Consider the following 25,964-nt stretch of genomic DNA (forward strand, 5'->3'; position numbering starts at 1 on the left):
TCTTTCGTCTGTTTCCTTGCGCTACCTCGCAAATGCAGGAGACAGCGACAAAGCAAAATAAATATAAAATAAATAAATATTTGTGTGAAATTCGACTGTCTTGTCGGCATATTAGGTGTAATCCTTCGTATCCTTAAGCCCTTTGGATGATTGTTTGTTGGAACAGTACTTAAGAGTTTCTGTACTTGCAACAACACTAATCTCATAGACATAGACAGGCATAGGTTTTGATAAGAGGTCAGTGACAACTCAGTTCCTTAACTCTTCTCATAGTAGAAGCACTTGCTTAGTGTTAATAAGTAAGACCTGATCATTCTGTTAATCAGTAGACCTCTTGATGCAAATCTTCAGGAATTCATAAAACAAATAAGAAACACAGAAGTGTATTTGGGCCTCTCTGGAAACTGGCCTAAATATGCTAGTCTTATGGGTCATCAGCCAACCACACTTGAAGTTCATACAGGTGGGAAACAACATTGTAGCTGAAACTATCAGTACCAGAAGCAGCTCAGACAAACACCTGTAACAAAATGAAAGATATTTAGATTTGGGAAAAGTTCATCCTCAGTTAGCAAATAAGAAAACCAACTAGAAAAAGTGATCCTCTTTGACTTAAGCTTTACAAGTATTGTGTAATGTGGATCTTGTGTATGTCATCACTATCTCAAATACACTATAAACTGATCACAACCAGTTTTCAGTAAAAATTAATGCATGTAACCAGGGGGATGTAGCCAGTTTTCATAGTAAGTGACTAAAATGGGAGGATGTGATCAGTGAGATGTCTGGAATAGAATGGGAAATCCTTTTGAGTACAAAATAAAAGAGTGAATTGGATACATGACCACATTTATATACCATATGTGCAGCAGACACGTGCCAACAATAGCAATTTGTAAAAGTTTTAAGGAAGAATGAGAAAGGTAAGGCCTATACAAGAGGCAAAACAAGAATTGCAGACCATTCTGAAAAAGCCACAGCTCAACTAGCAAAGGAACGAAAACATTTCAGATGAACTGATGGACATAGACCATAGCCAAAGATCAGCATCAGGATAAACTAGCTAATAGGCTTCTTCCAAACAGTTATTCCTCTAATTTTACTCGTAGTAGGTTTTATCACCTCGCCCCAGGATTCCCAGAGGACCATTGAGAGGGTACCCATACTCTCTGTCCCTGCACCAGACTCTGGAACTCAGTCTTTATAAAGAAATACAAAACCCCCTTGCATATGCACCAAACATCCTCTGGAGAAAAAGGTCTAGTGTGTGTGTGTGTTTGTTTGAAGGCTTCAGTCATGGAAAAAAGTCCACATTAAGGCTGGGCCTTAATTGAAATATACTTTGGAATCGTCTCTGAGTGTTTGAGACTAGCCTTACTCCTCATAGGTGGAAGCAAAGCAATTCAGAAACAAGAGGTAAGATGGTGTTTAGGTGTAGAGTGCTTGTAGTTGTAACAGCAAGGAAAGAAAATTTTGAAGAGAAGTTCAAGTATGAATAAAAATTTGGCATTACACAAGACTAAAAAGGGAAGAGGTGAAACTATGAAAGGACAAATACTTAAGAGAATTCTCTGCTGTGGGCACCTTGGTAAATGCTACTTATCGTGTTTGGATTAGTAGTCTTAACACTTAATGCTAACTTATGGCCTTGTCTTTTTTTTCAGGTAAAAGGTTTAGCACGGGATGTATACGACAAATACTTTAAAGCTGCTCAGACACAGCCTCGTGGAGTTGTTGCAAAGCTTGGCAATATAGTAGCCCAAATTGAGAGAGCATGTCAGAAACAGGTGAGCTCATCGTTTCTCTGTCTTGTGTGGAAATTATGTAGTTTACAGTTCATAAAACTAAATCATTAGATGTAGAAAGGAGAAAGACTCAGTAACATGCCAACAGTTACAGATAACTATTTGAATTAACAGATAAGATCAGTAATTTTATAAGGGGACAGAATGAAGGGTTAGGTTAAGTGCTGATTATGGATTGAACGAAGGCACATGAAGTTGTTACGGTAAGCCATGGAGTAGTGTGGGTCTTGGCTATGGATGGTAGTATGTGCAAATTAGGGTGTTGTTTGTTTCCGTTTGACACTACCTCACTGAGGTGGGAGAAGCGTGTAGGTATGAAATAGAAGCTAATGCCTTCCAACTATAGTTAAGTCAGTTGGAGGTTTTGATGACTTTATGCAATGGAGGAGTTTTGTAAATGGAATGGAGGTATGAATAGAATCATTCTCACTAGAGATAACTTGGAGAGCAAAGCAAAATATTAGGAAGCCCTTAAAGCTTTTGTGTAACTTCAGGAGCATTTTTAAGGGAACTGAGGGGCTGTATGCATTTAGTACTTCTTAATGTAAATGGGAGTCAGGAAAATATTAAAGTAGAACAGAAATAGGAAGCACTCTTGACCTGTGTTGTCTGTGTGATTGAACTGAGACGCCGTGGTCACTTGCTCCACCGCTTTTTGAATATGAATCACCTTCAGACGGAAATTAGAGTGACACATCATCATCATGACCCAAACTCCAAAGGATGCCATGGGCTTGGACTAGTGTTGGGTTTTTGAACTGTGAATGGTCTAACTTTTATTTAGGTCCTAGTATTACTCTGGTTAGAAGAAGCATAATAGTTCTCTTCTGTTAAAGCCATGGAGATGATAATTCTCAGCTGTTTAAAGTCATGGAGATAGTTAATTCTTGTTACAGAGGAAGAAAGTATCTAAGATAACAGGATCGTTGTTTTAAGATGTCATGCTGTACATCTTGATACTTGCCATGTATGCATTACAGAATAGGTTGCTTTAAATCTGCAGGATAATTGTGGGAAGCATTAACACCATGGAGGTGACTAATTTGTTACACTGGGGGAAAGTAGCCCAGATAACAGAATCGTTTTCAGATTTCATGCATCAGATCTTGATATTTACCATGTATGTATAAAACACAGTTGCATTAAATTTTTAGAATTACATTAAAATGGGAATCTTATTGTGAAAATATAACTCTATATTTCTTTCTTCTCTGAAACAGATAAGTAACAAAGGAAGTGGAGAATGGTCTGAAATCCTACAAACAGCTGTTGAGGATCTAGTCACTCTTTTGCGTGATGAAAGCACAGTTTCAGCATATGAACTCCACTCCTCAGGCTTAGTACAAGCTCTTCTAACACTTCTAAGTCCAGACACAACACAACACTTTCCTGATGATAACAGACAAGTTTCACAAAGACGGGTAAACAAGATGATTAAACAACGACGAAACGTCTTCAAAAGTTGTTTTATGGTAGGGAAATGAATTATTTTAAAGTGATTTATTTTGTATATGTGTTATTCATTGTTTAAAGGATTTTTGTTTCAAGGTCAGTACCTTAGTATGATTGTATGTTGTTTTTGTGAGTTTTTTATTTGAACTATGTTTATTCAACATGCTTAATCTTGATGAGTAAAAGCAGGATTAAACAGAGTAATATTGTATAAGATGGAAGTATTTCATTCATTAGGATAAGGTGGATGATGAGAGTGCTGGAGTAAGCTCATCAGTCAGCCCTGGTACACAGTTAGTACGAAAATTAGTGTCAGTGCTGGAGAGCGCCGAGAAGCTTCCTCTTTATATATATGACATACCTGGAGCTGGATCAGGCCTTCAGGTTTTGAGTCGACGCTTAAGATTCAGACTGGAGAGAGCTGCAGGGGAGAGCTCATTAATTGATAGAAATGGAAGAACACTTAAAGTAAGGATTTATTTGATATCTATATTTAGATCATATCATCAGCATTTTTTATTTGGAGTAAAGATAACAAGAGATTAAATGATAAAAGTCTTGAAATGTGAATGAAATGATAAATTGATTAAATTGTGTTTGAATTTAGATGCATGAATAAAGAATACACTAGGTGCTTCTATGAATATGATGATACATTCTTGTACATGTTATAGCATACTATGAATTTTGATTGAATACTAATGTATTACTAGATGGAACCCCTGGCTACTGTAGAGCAACTGGAGAGGTATCTTCTGAAGATGGTGGCCAAGCAGTGGTATGATTTTGACCGCAGTTCTTTCACCTTTGTCCGTAAACTGAAGGAAGGACAAAAGATAATATTCAAGAACTCGAGGGAATTTGATGAGAATGGAATTATCTACTGGATAGGAACAAATGCCAAGTAAGACATGGGTAACTGAAGCTGAGAGTGCAGTCTTGTATGAAAATCTTTCTACGAGTCATGTATTTTAATGAAAATTCCAATTATTTCTCTTCTGTGTGGATGTTGTTTGGGAAAATTAGGGTTAGGACCTATTAACCATCTGTTTTTTTAGGTGGAAGACACTGGCTTCCCCACTTGCCACATGCTTCCAAGTGTTCCATCTTTCATCTCTTCTTTGGGCTCCCTCTCCTTCTTGAACCCTTCACTTTTGACACATAGATCAACATGTCAGTCTCTCTCTACTCATACATTCCATTAGCATGAACTGTTTCAGCACTCCTTGGTTGACTCTAATTGAGCCTATATGTGCTACCAAACCCTTCTTTTACATTGTCATTTCTCATGCTATCAACCTGTTATAGACTCACATTAATAAAACATTGTTAGGATTGCTGCACCTTCATACACACCCATCTTTACCCTTATAGACACTGACCTTTCCTTCTGCACACTCTTTAATGTACCCAAGATTTCAAACCTCTTTTCCACCCTTTAACCATGGAAACATGTAATTGGTCTGAGATGATTGGCTGTAGATGTTAGTCTTTTGTTTCCCTGCATAAATTATGATTTATGACAGAATGGAAGTGAGCAAATGAGGCTTTTGTTTGTCTTTTCCTGGCATTGTCTCACTGGAGGAAAAGGCAAGCAAGCTTGAACAATTTTATTCTTTGTCTCCAAATATTTTGCACATGCGTCCTTCAAAGGAAACATCTGGTCCACACATTCTCTATCTCTTCTGATGACCACTTTGCACCTTCCCATACACATTACTAGGTATTCGCAACATACTCTTTACTTTTGTAACTTGCACATTCATTGTTATCCCCCTTACATTTCTTTGTATATCCCAGGGGATAGGGGAGAAAGAATACTTCCCACATATTACCTGCGTGTTGTAAAAGGCGACTAAAAGGGGAAGGAGAGGGGGGTTGGAAATCCTCCCCTTCCATTTTTTAATTTTCCAAAAAAAGGAACAGAGAAGGGGGCCAAGTGAAGATATTCCCTCTAAGGCTCAGTCCTCTGTTCTTAACGCCACTTCGCTAATGCGAGATGGCGAATATGTGGGAAAACAAATCATAATTTAATTTATTTATTTATTTATTTTTTTTTGCCGGTCTCCCGCGTTTGTGAGGTAGCGCAAGGAAACAGACGAAAGAAATGGCCCAACCCACCCCCATACACATGTATATACATACGTCCACACACGCAAATATACATACCTACACAGCTTTCCATGGTTTACCCCAGACGCTTCACATGCCCTGATTCAATCCACTGACAGCACGTCAACCCCGTTATACCACATCGATCCAATTCACTATATTCCTTGCCCTCCTTTCACCCTCCTGCATGTTCAGGCCCCGATCACACAAAATCTTTTTCACTCCATCTTTCCACCTCCAATTTGGTCTCCCACTTCTCCTCGTTCCCTCCACCTCCGACACATATATCCTCATGGTCAATCTTTCCTCACTCATTCTCTCCATGTGCCCAAACCATTTCAAAACACCCTCTTCTGCTCTCTCAACCACGCTCTTTTTATTTCCACACATCTCTCTTACCCTTACGTTACTTACTCGATCAAACCACCTCACACCTCACATTGTCCTCAAACATCTCATTTCCAGCACATCCATCCTCCTGCGCACAACTCTATCCATAGCCCACGCCTCGCAACCATATAGCATTGTTGGAACCACTATTCCTTCAAACATAGCCATTTTTTGCTTTCCGAGATAATGCTCTCGACTTCCACACATTCTTCAAGGCTCCCAGGATTTTCGCCCCCTCCCCCACCCTATGATCCACTTCCGCTTCCATGGTTCCATCCGCTGCCAGATCCACTCCCAGATATCTAAAACACTTTACTTCCTCCAGTTTTTCTCCATTCAAACTTACCTCCCAATTGACTTGACCCTCAACCCTACTGTACCTAATAACCTTGCTCTTATTCACATTTACTCTTAACTTTCTTCTTTCACACACTTTACCAAACTCAGTCACCAGCTTCTGCAGTTTCTCACATGAATCAGCCACCAGCGCTGTATCATCAGCGAACAACAGCTGACTCACTTCCCAAGCTCTCTCATCCCCAACAGACTTCATACTTGCCCCTCTTTCCAAAACTCTTGCATTCACCTCCCTAACAACCCCATCCACAAACAAATTAAACAACCATGGAGACATCACACACCCCTGCCGCAAACCTACATTCACTGAGAACCAATCACTTACCTCTCTTCCTACACGTACGCATGCCTTACATCCTCGATAAAAACTTTTCACTGCTTCTAACAACTTGCCTCCCACACCATATATTCTTAATACCTTCCACAGAGCATCTCTATCAACTCTATCATATGCCTTCTCCACATCCATAAATATTATTATTATTATACTTCGTCGCTGTCTCCCGCGTCTGCGAGGTAGCGCAAGGAAACAGACGAAAGAAATGGCCCCCCCCCCCACACACACACACACACACACACACACACACACATGCATATACACACGTCCACACACGCAAATATACATACCTACACAGCTTTCCATGGTTTACCCCAGACGCTTCACATGCCTTGATTCAATCCACTGACAGCACGTCAACCCTGGTATACCACATCGCTCCAATTCACTCTATTCCTTGCCCTCCTTTCACCCTCCTGCATGTTCAGGCCCCGATCACACAAAATCTTTTTCACTCCATCTTTCCACCTCCAATTTGGTCTCCCTCTTCTCCTCGTTCCCTCCACCTCCGACACATATATCCTCTTGGTCAATCTTTCCTCACTCATTCTCTCCATGTGCCCAAACCACTTCAAAACACCCTCTTTTGCTCTCTCAACCACGCTCTTTTTATTTCCACACATCTCTCTTACCCTTACGTTACTCACTCGATCAAACCACCTCACACCACACATTGTCCTCAAACATCTCATTTCCAGCACATCCATCCTCCTGCGCACAACTCTATCCATAGCCCACGCCTCGCAACCATACAACATTGTTGGAACCACTATTCCTTCAAACATACCCATTTTTGCTTTCCGAGATAATGTTCTCGACTTCCACACATTCTTCAAGGCTCCCAGAATTTTCGCCCCCTCCCCCACCCTATGATCCACTTCCGCTTCCATGGTTCCATCCGCTGCCAGATCCACTCCCAGATATCTAAAACACTTCACTTCCTCCAGTTTTTCTCCATTCAAACTCACCACCCAATTGACTTGACCCTCAACCCTACTGTACCTAATAACCTTGCTCTTATTCACATTTACTCTTAACTTTCTTCTTTCACACACTTTACCAAACTCAGTCACCAGCTTCTGCAGTTTCTCACATGAATCAGCCACCAGCACTGTATCATCAGCGAACAACAACTGACTCACTTCCCAAGCTCTCTCATCCCCAACAGACTTCATACTTGCCCCTCTTTCCAAAACTCTTGCATTTACCTCCCTAACAACCCCATCCATAAACAAATTAAACAACCATGGAGACATCACACACCCCTGCCACAAACCTACATTCACTGAGAACCAATCACTTTCCTCTCTTCCTACACGTACACATGCCTTACATCCTCGATAAAAACTTTTCACTGCTTCTAACAACTTTCCTCCCACACCATATATTCTTAATACCTTCCACAGAGCATCTCTATCAACTCTATCATATGCCTTCTCCAGATCCATAAATGCTACATACAAATCCATTTGCTTTTCTAAGTATTTCTCACATACATTCTTCAAAGCAAACACCTGATCCACACATCCTCTACCACTTCTCAAACCACACTGCTCTTCCCCAATCTGATGCTCTGTACATGCCTTCACCCTCTCAATCAATACCCTCCCATATAATTTACCAGGAATACTCAACAAACTTATACCTCTGTAATTTGAGCACTCACTCTTATCCCCTTTGCCTTTGTACAATGGCGCTATGCATGCATTCCGCCAATCCTCAGGCACCTCACCATGATTCATACATACATTAGATAACCTTACCAATCAGTCAATAATACAGTCACCCCCTTTTTTAATAAATTCCACTGCAATACCATCCAAAGCTGCTGCCTTGCCGGCTTTCATCTTCCGCAAAGCTTTCACTACCTCTTCTCTGTTTACCAAATCATTTTCCCTAACCCTCTCACTTTGCACACCACCTCGACCAAAACACCCTATATCTGCCACTCTATCATCAAACACATTCAACAAACCTTCAAAATACTCACTCCATCTCCTTCTCACATCACCACTACTTGTTATCACCTCCCCATTAGCCCCCTTCACTGAAGTTCCCATTTGCTCCCTTGTCTTACGCACTTTATTTACCTCCTTCCAGAACATCTTTTTATTCTCCCTAAAATTTAATGATACTCTCTCACCCCAACTCTCATTTGCCCTCTTTTTCACCTCTTGCACCTTTCTCTTGACCTCCCGTCTCTTTCTTTTATACATCTCCCACTCAATTGCATTTTTTCCCTGCAAAAATCGTCCAAATGCCTCTCTCTTCTCTTTCACGAATAATCTTACTTCCTCATCCCACCACTCACTACACTAATTATTTGAAGTAATTCACTCTTATTATAGTGTACTTTATATTGTTTTATGATTTCTCAGAAAAATAGAATCCTTGAGGGATGGTGTGACTATGAGCCATTACTGAATAAGTTTTACTTTCTTCTTTGTCATTCATTCATATTAGGAGTAATTTTTATGTGCATATTTCAGTAGTATTAGCAGTAAGTTATGTATTTTTCTTTTCTGTCTTATAGAACTGCATACGAATGGGTGAATCCAGCATCGGTAGGACTTGTTGTTGTCACTTCTAGTGAGGGTCGTAATCTTCCGTATGGTCGATTAGAAGATATCCTGAGTCGTGATGCATCTGCCTTAAACTGTCATACAAACGATGACAAACGAGCTTGGTTTGCCATTGATCTTGGCCTTTGGTTTATTCCATCTGCATACACACTCAGACATGCAAGGGGATATGGAAGGTCAGCACTCAGAAACTGGATGTTCCAGGTGAGAATGAACATTTTTAGGTTATCTCATGTTTATTTGTGATACATCATTTGTTTCTTGTAGAAAAGAAGTTTGCGATTGAGCAACCACCAGGGTTGCCTAAGGGCATCATTCCCAACCATTACTTAATGTGAGGTGTTTTTTGATGAGTAGTGAAATTTGAAAGAGATGAGTAAATGTAACTTTAAGTATGGGAGTAATTTTTAATCTTTTATTTTGTCTTCATGAGAAATTGCCACCTAGTAGAGAAAGGAGTTGAGGATTGATACATTCTAGCATTGAAATGGACTACAAGAGATGGGTGATTTTTAGTGATTAGTCACCTGTTGTGGATGGTTGGATCTGGATTTGATGCACAGGTTGAGCATACCTAATCCAAAAATCCAAAATCCAAAATACTCTTAAGATCTGACCTCATTTGCCCATACTGGGATCTTGACACTCAGTTGGTGCCAATTTTTTGCAGACCATTGTGACCACCAGACCTATATGTGCATTTACTCACTGTGTTTTTTTTTTGCTTATTCTCTGCTCTGTGGTACAAAGATATTGTTGAAAATGTCAAAGAGTCCTGCAGATAAACTTTGGGTAACAGTGAATTAGCTGAAATGTTTCTGAATCAAGATAATAGAGATGATGAAGGTGACTTTGTTAACACTGCAGAAAAAGTGCCTTTAGACGACATGGTGAAAATGTGTGATGGGCTTGTTGAAGGACTAGAGCAGCATGCATTCATAACAAAACAAGAAATCATGTTAGTTTATAGAATCAAAGAGAGACATTCAAGACAAAAACCATTGCTAATGAGGCAGATGACTCTGGAGGAAACATTTAAAAAACCCATCCAGCAGTATGCCTCCTCATCCGAAGAGAACCCACTCCCTGATCCCTTAACTTCTTCAGATGTTCCTTTTCACGATGATGTCAACAGTGATGTACCCTTCCCCTCAAGTTTCTTTGGCCATTTGTAGTTCTAGTATTTGTTTGTGCATTTATCTTCTTTTGTAAGCAGAGATCAGTTTGTTTTTTTGAAGTGCAAAACACTGTTTTCTTGTGAAATCTGAATTTCATCTCCACCTAACATTTCATGTTTGAGCATGATATGACCGGCAACATTACTGCATTGAAATTTTTGTTTTCATTACACTTACAGCTACCTGAAATTATCATTAATTAAATGGTTATTTGTTTTTTATATCTCAATAAATGTAGAACATAAAGTACAGTATACTGTAACCTTTCATTTGAAACAGCATTATAGGTGGAAACTGAAAACATGCAGTTGTTTTTTGTTATTGTTTAACCTCTGATACTGTTCAGGTATGCTGCTGTGCTGCCTAGTTACCCAAAACACCTTATTTTTTTCATTGTATTAATGGTATTTCATATTTTATCTGTTGAGTACTTACCTGTGAATAAGTGTAAGAAAATGATTGCCTATCAGTAGTATATGAATTTCAGTCATTCTAAAACTACTAGATCCTATGTTACATTACTGTCAAATGCATGCATACACAGATGATAAATTTAAAATCTAGTTAAGGTCAGGAATGAAAGCGACGTCAGACAACCATAGATTATCCACATGGGCGGCTGAGGTTGTGATACCTTAGTTTTCTTATAGTTCATTGTTACACAAACTGTGTTTCACGTACAAGATTTTAAGAAATATTGTATAAATTACCTTCAGTCAATGTGTATTAGGTGTATTATTTTTATTTTATTTATGTATTTTATTTTATTTTGCTTTGTCGCTGTCTCCCGTGTTAGCGAGGTAGCGCAAGGAAACAGACGAAAGAATGGCCCAACCCATCCACATATACATGTATATACATACACGTCCACACACACAATTCTACATACCTATACATCTCAACGTATACATATATATATACACACACAGACATATGCATATATACACATGTACATAATTCATACTGTCTGCCTTTATTCATTCCCATCGCCACCCCGCCACACATGAAATAACAACCTCCTCCCCCCTCATATGTGCGAGGTAGCACTACGAAAAGACAACAAAGGCCCCATTCGTTCACACTCAGTCTCTAGCTGTCATGTAATAATGCACTGAAACCACAGCTCCTTTTCCACATCCAGGCCCCACAGAACTTTCCATGGTTTACCCCAGATGCTTCACATGCCCTGGTTCAATCCATTGACAGCACATTGACCCTGGTATACCACATCGTTCCAATTCACTCTGTTCCTTGCACGCCTTTCACCTTCCTGCATGTTCAGGCCCCGATCACTCAAAATCTTTTTCACTCCATCTTTCCACCTCCAATTTGGTCTCCCACTTCTCCTTGTTCCCTCCACCTCTGACACATATTTCCTCTTTGTCAATCTTTCCTCTCTCATTCTCTCCATGTGACCAGACCATTTCAAAACACCCTCTTCTGCTCTCTCAACAACACTCTTTTTATTACCACACATCTCTCTTACCCTATTATTACTTACTCAATCAAACCACCTCACACCACGTATTGTCCTCAAACATCTCATTTCCAGCACATCCACCCTCCTGCGCACAACTCTTATCCATAGCCCACGCCTTGCAACCATATAACATTGTTGGAACCACTATTCCTTCAAACATACCCATTTTTGCTTTCCAAGATAATGTTCTCGACTTCCACACATCTTCAACGCTCCCAGAATTTTCGCCCTCTCCCCCACCCTATGATTCACTTCCACTTCCATGGTTCCATCCGGTGCCAAACCCACTCCCAGATATCTAAAACACTTTACTTCCTCCAGTTATTCTCCATTCAAACTTGCCTCCCAATTGACTTGACCCTCAACCCTACTGCTCTCTCATCCACAACAGACTGCATACTTGCCCCTCTTTCCAAAACTCTTGCATTCACCTTCCTAACAACCCCATCCAGAAACAAATTAAACAACCATGGAGACATCACACACCCCTGCCACAAACCTACATTCACTGAGAACCAATCACTTTCCTCTCTTCCTACACATATACATGCCTTACATCCTCGATAAAAACTTTTCACTGCTTCTAACAACTTGCCTCCCACACCATATATTCTTAATACCTTCCACAGAGCATCTCTATCAACTCTATCATATGCCTTCTCCAGACCCATAAATGCTACATACAAATCCATTTGCTTTTCTATGTATTTCTCACATACATTCTTCAGAGTATACATGGATTTTGTGTTTAGACTTGGGGTCCCATCTCCAAGATATTTCATTATGTATATGCAAATATTCCAAAATCCAAAACACTTCTGGTCCCAGGCATTTCGGATAAGGGACACTCAACCTGTATTAAACATAACAGTTGCAAGAGAGCGAATGTAAGATAATGAAGATGTTGCTTATCTGTTCCTGATGCTGCTGTGTTGAGGCAGAAGCAGTTTTGTTAAAAGTAAAAAAGAAAGCTTATTCCAATGTCCATGAACAAGATCTTAACTAGATTTTGAATTTATCTTCTGTGCATGCATGCATTTGACAGTAATTTAACTTAGGATCTAGTAGTTTTAGAATGATTGTAAATTCACTTGTGGTATATTGATATGAGAACTGGAAAAGAAAATATTAAGGATAGAGTAAATGCAGTTTTCAGTGGAATGATCTGTTGTCATTTAGTGTGATTTAAGATTCTCAAGTAAATGTTAACAAATTTTCTGTCCTAGGTTTCAAAGGATGGTATGACATGGACAACCCTCTACACTCATGTCGATGACTGCTCCCTTAATGAACCTGGTAGCACTCACACATGGACCATACAACCTCCATCAGAGGAGAAGGTATTAATTTGATTATTGTATAATCTGTTTTTAATGAAAAACTGTTTGGACTTGTTGCAGATGATGTAAAGAAATTTTATATTTGGTGGTTTTTGAAATTATGTTAAGTATCTGTTGACTTTAGTGAAAGAGAAGAGAGAGGCATTTGGATGATTTTTGCAGGGAAAAAATGCAATTGAGTGGGAGATGTATAAGAGAAAGAGACAGGAGGTCAAGAGAAAGGTGCAAGAGGTGAAAAAGAGGGCAAATGAGAGTTGGGGTGAGAGAGTATCATTAAATTTTAGGGAGAATATAAAGATGTTCTGGAAGGAGGTAAATAAAGTGCGTAAGACAAGGGAGCAAATGGGAACTTCAGTGAAGGGTGCTAATGGGGAGGTGGTAACAAGTAGTGGTGATGTGAGAAGGAGATGGAGTGAGTATTTTGAAGGTTTGTTGAATGTTTGATGATAGAGTGGCAGATATAGGGTGTCTTGGTCGAGGTGGTGTGCAAAGTGAGAGGGTTAGGGAAAATGATTTGGTAAACAGAGAAGAGGTAGTAAAAGCTTTGCGGAAGATGAAAGCCGGCAAGGCAGCAGGTTTGGATGGTATTGCAGTGGAATTTATTAAAAAAGGGGAGACTGTATTGTTGACTGGTTGGTAAGGTTATTCAATGTATGTATGACTCATGGTGAGGTGCCTGAGGATTGGCGGAATGCATGCATAGTGCCATTGTACAAAGGCAAAGGGGATAAGAGTGAGTACTCAAATTACAGAGGTATAAGTTTGTTGAGTATTCCTGGTAAATTATATGGGAGGGTATTGATTGAGAGGGTGAAGGCATGTACAGAGCATCAGATTGGGGAAGAGCAGTGTGGTTTCAGAAGTGGTAGAGGATGTGTGGATCAGGTGTTTGCTTTGAAGAATGTATGTGAGAAATACTTATAAAAGCAAATGGATTTGTATGTAGCATTTATGGATCTGGAGAAGGCATATGATAGAGATGCTCTGTGGAAGGTATTAAGAATATATGGTGTGGGAGGCAAGTTGTTAGAAGCAGTGAAAAGTTTTTATCAAGGATGTAAGGCATGTGTACGTGTAGGAAGAGAGGAAAGTGATTGGTTCTCAGTGAATGTAGGTTTGCGGCAAGGGTGTGTGATGTCTCCATGGTTGTTTAATTTGTTTATGGATGGGGTTGTTAGGGAGGTGAATGCAAGAGTTTTGGAAAGAGAGGCAAGTATGAAGTCTGTTGGGGATGAGAGAGCTTGGGAAGTGAGTCAGTTGTTGTCCGCTGATGATACAGCGCTGGTGGCTGATTCATGTGAGACAGTGCAGAAGCTGGTGACTGAGTTTGGTAAAGTGTGTGAAAGAAGAAAGTTAAGAGTAAATGTGAATAAGAGCAAGGTAATAATATTAGGTACAGTAGGGTTGAGGGTCAAGTCAATTGGGAGGTAAGTTTGAATGGAGAAAAACTGGAGGAAGTAAAGTGTTTTAGATATCTGGGAGTGGATCTGGCAGTGGATGGAACCATGGAAGCGGAAGTGAATCATAGGGTGGGGGAGGGGGCGAAAATCCTGGGAGCATTGAAGAATGTATGGAAGTCGAGAACAGTATCTCGGAAAGCAAAAATGGGTATGTTTGAAGGAATAGTGGTTCCAACAATGTTGTATGGTTGCGAGGCGTGGGCTATGGATAGAGTTGTGCGCAGGAGGGTGGATGTGCTGGAAATGATATGTTTGAGGACAATGTGTGGTGTGAGGTGGTTTGATCGAGTAAGTAATGTAAGGGTAAGAGAGATGTGTGGAAATGAAAAGAGCATGGTTGAGAGAGCTGAAGAGGGTGTTTTGAAATGGTTTGGGCACATGGAGAGAATGAGTGAGGAAAGATTGACCAAGAGGATATATGTGTCGGAGGTTGAGGGAACGAGGAGAAGTGGGAGACCAAATTGGAGGTGGAAAGATGGAGTGAAAAAGATTCTGAGTGATCGGGGCCTGAACATGCAGGAGGGTGAAAGGCGGGCAAGGAATAGAGTGAATTGGATCGATGTGGTATACCGTGGTTGATGTGCTGTCAGTGGATTGAATCAGGGCATGTGAAGCGTCTGGGGTAAACCATGGAAAGTTGTGTGGGGCCTGGATGTGGAAAGGGAGCTGTGGTTTCGGGCATTATTGCATGACAGCTGGAGACTGAGTGTGAATGAATGTGGCCTTTGTTATCTTTTCCTAGCGCTACCTCGCACACATGAGGGGGGAGGGGGATGATATTCCATGTGTGGCGAGGTGGCGATGGGAATGAATAAAGGCAGACAGTGTGAATTGTGTGCATGGGTATATATGTATGTGTCTGTGTGTGTATATATATGTGTACATTGAGATGTATAGGTATGTATATTTGCGTGTGTAGACGTGTGTGTATATACATGTGTATGGGGGTGGGTTGGGCCATTTCTTTCTTCTGTTTCCTTGCGCTACCTCGCAAATGCGGGAGACAGCGACAAAGCAAAGTAAAATAAATAAATATAAATCTGTCGACATGCAGCAGTTGCATGTTTCTGGAATAACTGCTATAGAGGGAACCAGTCACAGGTGTGGAATTGTAAATGTATGGTTTGCGCATTACCTGATAAATGAATTTTGCTTCTTCCGTCATGAGACATATATATAACCATGAGAGTAATGAAGGATTTTGATGAGTTGATTTTGTAATTCATGGACTCCTTATATGGGGCTTTGAAGTTGCACTCCAAGCAGAAGCAGGAAAATTATGGATCTCTTTGGAGTGCGAAGTTTCTCACCGAGACTGTACTCTCTCTCTCTCTATCTCTGTATCTCTCTATCTATCTATATCTCTTATCAATTTTATAACCTTGCAGAAAATGACACCTCACTTTTGGTGTCATTACAAGCAGATGTAGCCATGTAAAACCAAGTGAATTTTGAGAGTGTTATGTTATATTAATTCTCCTACGTTTTACAATGTATTTTTAGTTGATGCCTTTGATTGGCAGAGATTGATTAGGAGGTATATCAAAATTTTTAATTTTCCTTTTTTTTTTTTCTTTTTTCCAAAACCAATTCAAAACAGAATTGTCATGTATAAAGGAAGCCAAAATATAAAGTTCTTTCTGAATATCTGTAAGTTATCAGGTATCTTTTCATACCAAGAAATGCAGAATAACCAATATGTTTTGTCTGGTGCAAATTCGCAAAATTCAGACTGCATATAGCTTTAGCATTAAAGGCATAATATGTATGATTTCAGAGGAGTAGGGCTAGGATTCCTTATGCAGGGTGCTTCTTGTGATTGTTTGTGTTATCATGTAATATATTATTTAATTTTTAGTATACATAGTCTTTTGTTGAGTGTACTTGCTTAGTTGTATGGGAGTGTCTTTGTTGAGTGTATGTGGTAAGTTGTATGGGAGAGTGGTGGCTAGCACGGAGCCTCAGATTGGGAAGGAGGAATGTAGTTTTAGTAGTGGTAGATGATTTGTGGATCAGTTTTTTGCTTTGCAGAATGTGAGAAATATTTAGAGAAACAGAAGGATTTTTATGGGGCATTTATGGATCTAGTGGAAGATGTTACAAATATATGGTGTGAGAGGAAAGCAAATAGAAGCAGTGAGGAGTTTTTATCAAGAGTAAAGCATGTGTGGGAGTAGGGTGAGTTCTGCAGCAGAGGATATTTGATGTCACCATAGCTGTTTAATCTGTAGATGGACGGGATGGTGAGGGAAGTAAATTTGGAAATTTAGTGGGATGGGGTAGGTCTTCAGTATGTTTAGGATGAGGGGTGCGTGTGAGGTGGGTCAGTTGTTTGTTTGTTGATGACACAGCACTTGTGGCAGATTCAGGCGAGAAACTGCATAAGTTGGTTTGTGAATTTGAGAAACTTTGTGAGAGACTCTCTGTGGGGCCTGGTTGTGGATAGGGTGTTGTGTGGTTTGTAGCTTTACATGTGACAGCCAGAGAATGGATGAGTGAATGTGGCCTTTTCTTCCTCTATTCCTGTGCCACCTTGATGTGGGAAACAGAATACAAATGGGTAGAATACTAAAAGGTCTTGACCCATGCAAGGCTCATGGTCATGATGAAATTTCATCAATTGTGCAGAAAATTTGAGCAGATAAACAAGATAAACCTCTTTAAATGCAGTTTAAGATGTCACTAAGAGATGCATAGTGCCAAGGGAATGGAAGTTGGCAGGCCTCATACCTGTCTACAAAAAGTGTGACCAGAAAGAGGCACTAAACTACAGAGCAGTCTCGTTGATGAGTGTTGTCTGTAAGGCTCTGAAAAAGATAACTAGAAAGCAAATGGATGACTTTTTATAGAGAAGAAGCTACTTAAGAGAAAGACAACACAGTTTTAGGGAAAGATGATCATGTGTACCATATCTCTTAGCTTTCTATTTAGAGAGTGATCTCTGTCTTAGACAAGAAGGAAAGTTGGGACGATGTGTTTATATCTCAGCTGCGGAAAATCTTTTGATGTACTGCACAGAAGACTGATTAAGGAGCTGGGTCACCAAGTAAGAATAAAGAGGAACTCCTTTGATGTATAAAGGATTATCTGACTTTAAGGAAATATAGGAAACATGTCAAAGGAGCCTTCTCAAAATGGTTGATATGAGCATTGGAGTATCATAGAGTTCTATTCTGGTACTATTACTCTTATCTATGTAAATGACTGCTAAAAAATATAGACTGCAACCTTGATAGGTTTCCAGATGATGTAGAAATAATGGGGAAGGGAAAGGCATGGACGATTGCATCACCATACAAAGTTCAGCTAGAGTAAATATAAAGTAACGAGTATGCATTACAGTGTAAGAAGGCTTCAAAATGATTACCATATAGCAAGAAACAAGTTGTAGGAATCTTTGTATGAGAAAGACTTGGGAGTCAACATTGTTTGTCCCTAAACGGTGCCTAGAGGCCTACTTTAGGAAGATAGGTAAAGATAATAACAATCTGCTTGTAAATGTTAGAATAGCATTCAATTTATGGTTAAGGAAATAATTAACAAGCTGTTCATGTCATATATATGGCCAAAACCAGAATATGTTTCTCAAATTCGGTTACCACTCTTAAAAGAAGCACGAAGAGCTAATAGAGAAGGAGTGCAACAAAGATGTTACCAGATTTGAGAAAGCTAAGTTACGTGGAAAGGTTAGAGGCCTTTGATTTGCCCACCTTGGAAGAGAAAAGAATAAGGTGTGACATGATCACTGCCTAAGTTTTCAAAACAGATTTCATAGACATAGACAGTGCCTTGAGAGATGCAGGAATAGAACAAGCAGACAACATAATGTGAAAGCAGCAAGAAACTTGCTAAAGATATGTGAAGAGTTACTTTTATCACATGAAGGTGGTGTTCGAATGGGTTAAAGTAACTGAAGATGTGGTTAATGCAAACAACATTTGCCAACACTTAAAAAGTCATGTTACAGGAGAGGAGGATTTCTAGCCCCCTGCTCTTGCCCCAGATATTTACTTTAAATGAACAAAAAATGTTAATAATGATATGTTTAAATGCCTATGTACAGGGAATGATTATCATTACTTATGTTGGACATGGCATAGAAGATGATATTTTCTTTTAAGTGTATCTTTTAACTCTGACTAGCATGTATAGCACTGACCATTTTTGTCTTCACAGTCAGGTTGGAGACATGTCCGTATTCAGCAGACTGGCAAGAATGCTTCTGGCCAGACCCATTATCTCTCTCTCTCTGGTTTAGAGCTTTATGGCACAGTGACTGGAGTCTGTGAAGATCTAGGTAGAGCAGCTAAAGAAGCAGAAGCAAATCTTAGAAGGCAAAGAAAATTAGTAAAATCACAGGTGAGGTGTTTAAGCTGAAACATATATATTATTATATTATTTTGCTTTATCGCTGTCTCCCGCGTTAGCGAAGTAGCGCAAGGAAACAGACGAAAGAATGGCCCAACCCACCCACATACAAATGTATATACATACATGTCCACACACGCACAATATACATACCTATACATCTTAATGTACACATATATATACACACACAGACATACACATATATTCACATGTACATAATTCATACTGTCTGCCTTTATTTGTTCCCATCGCCACCTCGCCACATATGGAATAACAACCCCCTCCCCCCTCATGTGTGCGAGGTAGCGCTAGGAAAAACACCAAAGGCCCCATTCGTTCACACTCAGTCTCTAGCTGTCATGTAATAATGCACCGAAACCACAGCTCCCTTTCCACATCCAGGCCCCACACACTTTGCATGGTTTACCCCAGACGCTTCACATGCCCTGGTTCAATCCATTGACAGCACGTCGACCCCGGTATACCACATCGTTCCAGTTCACTCTATTCCTTGCACGCCTTTCACCCTCCTGCATGTTCAGGCCCCGATCACTCAAAATCTTTTTCACTCCATCTTTCCACCTCCAATTTGGTCTCCCACTCCTCCTCGTTCCCTCCACCTCTGACACATATATCCTCTTGGTCAATCTTTCCCCACTCATTCTCTCCATTTGACCAAACCATTTCAAAACACCCTCTTCTGCTCTCTCAACCACACTCTTTATTTCCACACATCTCTCTCACCCTTACATTACTTACTCGATCAAACCACCTCACACCACATATTGTCCTCAAACATCTCATTTCCAGCACATCCACCCTCCTGCGCACAACTCTATCCATAGCCCACGCCTCGCAACCATATAACATTGTTGGAACCACTATTCCTTCAAACATATCAATACTTTAGGTTATTGCTTTGCTCAGTGAGTTTGTTTGTACAAATACACTTTAAGGAACCTGTAGCACCTCAGGTAGCCAAAAGATTGGCTACAGTAAAAAAGAAATTGGTAGCACTAAAGAAAGATTTCATTTTTTTTCTTTCCCAATTTCTTATAGCCACTCCAATGCTTTAGATTGATGTTTAGACTCCATATGTTTATAACACTGATCACATCACGTATACATATTTTCCATTTTCAGAGCCTCAAACTGTTGATTATTATAGAAATTGTTTACTTTGTTGTGAAAGTATTTTTAGGGACACTGTTCCTTAAACACTGGAGATTTTAAACTATGGATGAACCTCTGTATGTCTAAGTATTATCTGTTATGAAACATACTTACTGATCTCTTGGTGCAGGAAACAGTAGATGTGGCTGACCACAAGTTTTGAATCATGTTTTCTGGAAGATATGTTGTGGATGAGAGAGCTTGGGAAGTGAGTCAGTTGTTGTTCGCTGATGATACAGCGCTGGTGGCTGATTCATGTGAGAAAGTGCAGGAGCTGGTGACTGAGTTTGGTAAAGTGTGTGAAAGAAGAAAGTTAAGAGTAAATGTGAATAAGAGCAAGGTTATTAGGTACAGTAGGGTTGAGGGTCAAGTCATTTGGGAGGTAAGTTTGAATGGAGAAAACCTGGAGGAAGTAAAGTGTTTTAGATATCTGGGAGTGGATTTGGCAGCGGATGGAACCATGGAAGTGGAAGTGAATCATAGGGTGGGGGAGGGGGCGAAAATCCTGGGAGCATTGAAGAGTGTATGGAAGTCGAGAACATTATCTCGGAAAGCAAAAATGGCTATGTTTGAAGGAATAGTGGTTCCAACAATGTTGTATGGTTGCGAGGCATGGGCTATGGATAGAGTTGTGCGCAGGAGGGTGGATGTGCTGGAAATGAGATGTTTGAGGACAATGTGTGGTGTGAGGTGGTTTGATCGAGTAAGTAATGTAAGGGTAAGAGAGATGTGTGGAAATAAAAAGAGTGTGGTTGAGAGAGCTGAAGAGGGTGTTTTGAAATGGTTTGGGCACATGGAGAGAATGAGTGAGGAAAGATTGACCAAGAGGATATATGTGTCGGAGGTGGAGGGAACGAGGAGAAGTGGGAGACCAAATTGGAGGTGGAAAGATGGAGTGAAAAAGATTTTGAGTGATCGGGGCCTGAACATGCAGGAGGGTGAAAGGCGTGCAAGGAATAGAGTGAATTGGATCGATGTGGTATACCGTGGTTGACGTGCTGTCAGTGGATTGAATCAGGGCATGTGAAGCATCTGAGGTAAACCATGGAAAGTTATGTGGGGCCTAGATGTGGAAAGGGAGCTGTGGTTTCGGGCATTATTGCATGACAGCTGGAGACTGAGTGTGAACGAATGGGGCCTTTGTTATCTTTTCCTAGCGCTACCTCGCACACATGAGGGGGAGGGGGCTGGTATTCCAATTGTGGCGAGGTGGCGATGGGAATGAATAAAGGCAGGCAGTGTGAATTGTGTGCATGGGTATATTTGTATGTGTCTGTGTGTGTATATATATATGTGTACATTGAGATGTATGGGTGTGTATGTTTGCGTGTGTGTATATACATGTGTATGGGGGTGGGTTGGGCCATTTCTTTCTCCTGTTTCCTTGCGCTACCTCGCAAATGCGGGAGACAGCGACAAAGCAAAATAGATAAAAAAATAAATAATGTTTCTCCCAAATCACAGAAATCAATTTCTTCATTTGAATCCTTGAACTAGATTGTTTATGGTTGCTTTTATTATCTTGAAGGCACTGGAAATCCATGGTGTAGGAGGAAAGTTCTAATATGCAACAGAATCTTTTTCTTTTCTTTCGTTTGTTTGCCATTTCCCATGTTAGGAACAGATGATGAAAGGAACTCATCTACTCTTTTTCTAATTATCTCTACATCCCTTTCATCTGAGATGGCCACAGTTAGGGCTGCTTTAGCTTATACCATATTTGTTGCTATTTTAGGTACACACTATTATGATGTGAGAATGCATGATGATTTTACTCTTGGTCAGTAGGTTAACAGGTTTTTGTCACATTTCTGAGCAGTTTAATGATAATGATGAATGAGTTTCTTATGAGCTGCCTTTTCTGGCAGATGGTAAAGCACATGGTGGTGGGAGCACGTGTGGTACGAGGTCTTGACTGGAAGTGGCGTGACCAAGACGGCAACCCTCCTAGCGAAGGAACCATCACTGGAGAACTTCACAATGGTGAGTCCTTTTTAGTTATTAGTTAAACTTATTTTATTTATTTATTTTGCTTTGTCGCTGTCTCCCGCGTTAGCGAGGTAGCGCAAGGAAACAGACGAAAGAAATGGCCCAACCCACCCACATACACATGTATATACATACATGTCCACGCATGCAAATATACATACCTATACATCTCAATGTACACATATATATATACACACACACAGACATATACATATATACACATGTACATAATTCATACTGTCTGTCTTTATTTATTCCCATCGCCACCTCGCCACACATGGAATAACAACCTCCTCCCCCCTCATGTGTGCGAGGTATCGCTAGGAAAAGACAACAAAGGCCCCATTTGTTCACACTCAGTCTCTAGCAGTCATGTAATAATGCACCGAAACCACAGCTCCCTTTCCACATCCAGGCCCCACAGAACTTTCCATGGTTTACCCCAGACGCTTCACATGCCCTGATTCAACCACATCGTTCCAGTTCACTCTATTCCTTGCATGCCTTTCACCCTCCTGCATGTTCAGGCCCCGATCACTCAAAATCTTTTTCACTTATATTTATTTATTTATTTTTTATTTATTTTGCTTTGTCGCTGTCTCCTGCGTTAGCGAGGTAGCGCAAGGAAACAGACGAAAGAATGGCCCAACCCACCCTCATACACATGTATATACATACACGTCCACACATGCAAATATACATACCTATACATCTCAGCATATACATATATATATACACACACAGACATATACGTGATGAGAACTGCTATTGACGTTTGTGTAAATAAATTATACAATTATACATTTCCTTTTTTCCATAGCCAGAGGTTGAACCATTATGTGACATTCATTTTTTTTTTTTTTTTTCATTCATTTCAAGCTAGAAGTTTCAGTTTTCTAAATTGTTTCTTACATTTTTCATATGTATATATATGTATGTGTGTGTGTGTATATGTGCTTATGTATGTGTATGTGTGTGTATGTGTATATGTATATATATATGTATATTATCCCTGGGGATAGGGGTGAAAGAATACTTCCCACGTATTCCTTGCGTGTCGTAGAAAGCGACTAGAGGGGACGGGAGCGGGGGGCCAGAAATCCTCCCCTCCTTGTATTAACTTTCTAAAATGGGAAACAGAAGGAGTCACGCGGGGAGTGCTCATCCTCCTCGAAGGCTCAGAGTGGGATGCCTAAATGTGTGTGGATGTAACCAAGATGTGAAAAAAGGAGAGATAGGTAGTATGTTTGAGGAAAGGAACCTGGATGTTTTGGCTCTGAGTGAAACGAAGCTCAAGGGTAAAGGGGAAGAGTGGTTTGGGAAAGTCTGGGGAGTAAAGTCAGGGGTTAGTGAGAGGACAAGAGCAAGGGAAGGAGTAGCAATACTCCTGAAACAGGAGTTGTGGGAGTATGTGATAGAGTGTAAGAAAGTAAATTCTCGATTAATATGGGTAAAACTGAAAGTTGATGGAGAGAGGTGGGTGATTATTGGTGCATATGCACCTGGGCATGAGAAGAAAGATCAAGAGAGGCAAGTGTTTTGGGAGCAGCTGAATGAGTGTGTTAGTGGTTTTGATGCACGAGACCGGGTTATAGTGATGGGTGATTTGAATGCAAAGGTGAGTAATGTGGCAGTTGAGGGAATAATTGGTATACATGGGGTGTTCAGTGTTGTAAATGGAAATGGTGAAGAGCTTGAAGATTTATGTGCTGAAAAAGGACTGATGATTGGGAATACCTGGTTTAAAAAGCGAGATATACATAAGTATACTTATGTAAGTAGGAGAGATGGCCAGAGAGCGTTATTGGATTACTTGTTAATTGACAGGCGTGCGAAAGAGAGACTTTTGGATGATAATGTGCTGAGAGGTGCAACTGGAGGGATGTCTGATCATTATCTTGTGGAGAGTAAGGTGAAGATTTGTATGGGTTTTCAGAAAAGAAGAGTGAATGTTGGGGTGAAGAGGGTGGTGAGAGTAAGTGAGCTTGAGAAGGAGACCTGTGTGAGGAAGTACCAGGAGAGACTGAGTACAGAATGGAAAAAGGTGAGAACAATGGAAGTAAGGGGAGTGGGGGAGGAATGGGATGTATTTAGGGAATCAGTGATGGACTGCGCCAAAGATGCTTGTGGCATGAGAAGAGTGGGAGGTGGGTTGATTAGAAAGGGTAGTGAGTGGTGGGATGAAGAAGTAAGAGTATTAGTGAAAGAGAAGAGAGAGGCTTTTGGACAATTTTTGCAGGGAAAAAATGCAATTGAGTGGGAGATGTATAAAAGAAAGAGACAGGAGGTCAAGAGAAAGGTGCAAGAGGTGAAAAAAAGGGCAAATGAGAGTTGGGGTGAGAGAGTATCATTAAATTTTAGGGAGAATAAAAAGATGTTCTGGAAGGAGGTAAATAAAGTGCGTAAGACAAGGGAGCAAATGGGAACTTCAGTGAAGGGCGCAAATGGGGAGGTGATAACAAGTAGTGGAGATGTGAGAAGGAGATGGAGTGAGTATTTTGAAGGTTTGTTGAATGTGTTTGATGATAGAGTGGCAGATATAGGGTGTTTTGGTCGAGGTGGTGTGCAAAGTGAGAGGGTTAGGGAAAATGATTTGGTAAACAGAGAAGAGGTAGTGAAAGCTTTGCGGAAGATGAAAGCCGGCAAGACAGCAGGTTTGGATGGTATTGCAGTGGAATTTATTAAAAAAGGGGGTGACTGTATTGTTGACTGGTTGGTAAGGTTATTTAATGTATGTATGACTCATGGTGAGGTGCCTGAGGATTGGCGGAATGCGTGCATAGTGCCATTGTACAAAGGCAAAGGGGATAAGAGTGAGTGCTCAAATTACAGAGGTATAAGTTTGTTGAGTATTCCTGGTAAATTATATGGGAGGGTATTGATTGAGAGGGTGAAGGCATGTACAGAGCATCAGATTGGGGAAGAGCAGTGTGGTTTCAGAAGTGGTAGAGGATGTGTGGATCAGGTGTTTGCTTTGAAGAATGTATGTGAGAAATACTTAGAAAAGCAAATTGATTTGTATGTAGCATTTATGGATCTGGAGAAGGCATATGATAGAGTTGATAGAGATGCTCTGTGGAAGGTATTAAGAATATATGGTGTGGGAGGAAAGTTGTTAGAAGCAGTGAAAAGTTTTTATCGAGGATGTAATGCATGTGTACGTGTAGGAAGAGAGGAAAGTGATTGGTTCTCAGTGAATGTAGGTTTGCGGCAGGGGTGTGTGATGTCTCCATGGTTGTTTAATTTGTTTATGGATGGGGTTGTTAGGGAGGTGAATGCAAGAGTTTTGGAACGAGGGGCAAGTATGAAGTCTGTTGGGGATGAGAGAGCTTGGGAAGTGAGTCAGTTGTTGTTCGCTGATGATACAGCGCTGGTGGCTGATTCATGTGAGAAACTGCAGAAGCTGGTGACTGAGTTTGGTAAAGTGTGTGGAAGAAGAAAGTTAAGAGTAAATGTGAATAAGAGCAAGGTTATTAGGTACAGTAGGGTTGAGGGTCAAGTCAATTGGGAGGTGAGTTTGAATGGAGAAAAACTGGAGGAAGTGAAGTGTTTTAGATATCTGGGAGTGGATCTGGCAGCGGATGGAACCATGGAAGCGGAAGTGAATCATAGGGTGGGGGAGGGGGCGAAAATTCTGGGGGCCTTGAAGAATGTGTGGAAGTCGAGAACATTATCTCGGAAAGCAAAAATGGGTATGTTTGAAGGAATAGTGGTTCCAAGAATGTTGTATGGTTGCGAGGCGTGGGCTATGGATAGAGTTGTGCGCAGGAGGATGGATGTGCTGGAAATGAGATGTTTGAGGACAATGTGTGGTGTGAGGTGGTTTGATCGAGTGAGTAACGTAAGGGTAAGAGAGATGTGTGGAAATAAAAAGAGCGTGGTTGAGAGAGCAGAAGATGGTGTTTTGAAGTGGTTTGGGCACATGGAGAGGATGAGTGAGG

The 25,964-nt window shown here is 40.5% G+C and overlaps 1 protein-coding gene across 1 annotated transcript in view; it reads left to right on the forward strand.

The window, feature by feature from the left end:
- The window catches only part of Ufd4 (ubiquitin fusion-degradation 4-like), a 497,787-nt gene that overhangs the window by 288,892 nt on the left and 182,931 nt on the right, over positions 1 to 25,964 (forward strand). The window contains exons 16-23 of the mRNA XM_071676899.1: positions 1,665 to 1,787; positions 3,026 to 3,277; positions 3,495 to 3,725; positions 3,971 to 4,161; positions 8,987 to 9,239; positions 12,920 to 13,033; positions 18,670 to 18,852; positions 21,903 to 22,017. Coding sequence (XP_071533000.1) covers positions 1,665 to 1,787; positions 3,026 to 3,277; positions 3,495 to 3,725; positions 3,971 to 4,161; positions 8,987 to 9,239; positions 12,920 to 13,033; positions 18,670 to 18,852; positions 21,903 to 22,017 — 1,462 coding nt within the window. The remainder of the gene's footprint in view (positions 1 to 1,664; positions 1,788 to 3,025; positions 3,278 to 3,494; positions 3,726 to 3,970; positions 4,162 to 8,986; positions 9,240 to 12,919; positions 13,034 to 18,669; positions 18,853 to 21,902; positions 22,018 to 25,964) is intronic.

This window comes from Panulirus ornatus, chromosome 23 (assembly GCF_036320965.1).
Source record: "Panulirus ornatus isolate Po-2019 chromosome 23, ASM3632096v1, whole genome shotgun sequence".
NCBI classification, from domain to species: domain Eukaryota; kingdom Metazoa; phylum Arthropoda; class Malacostraca; order Decapoda; family Palinuridae; genus Panulirus; species Panulirus ornatus.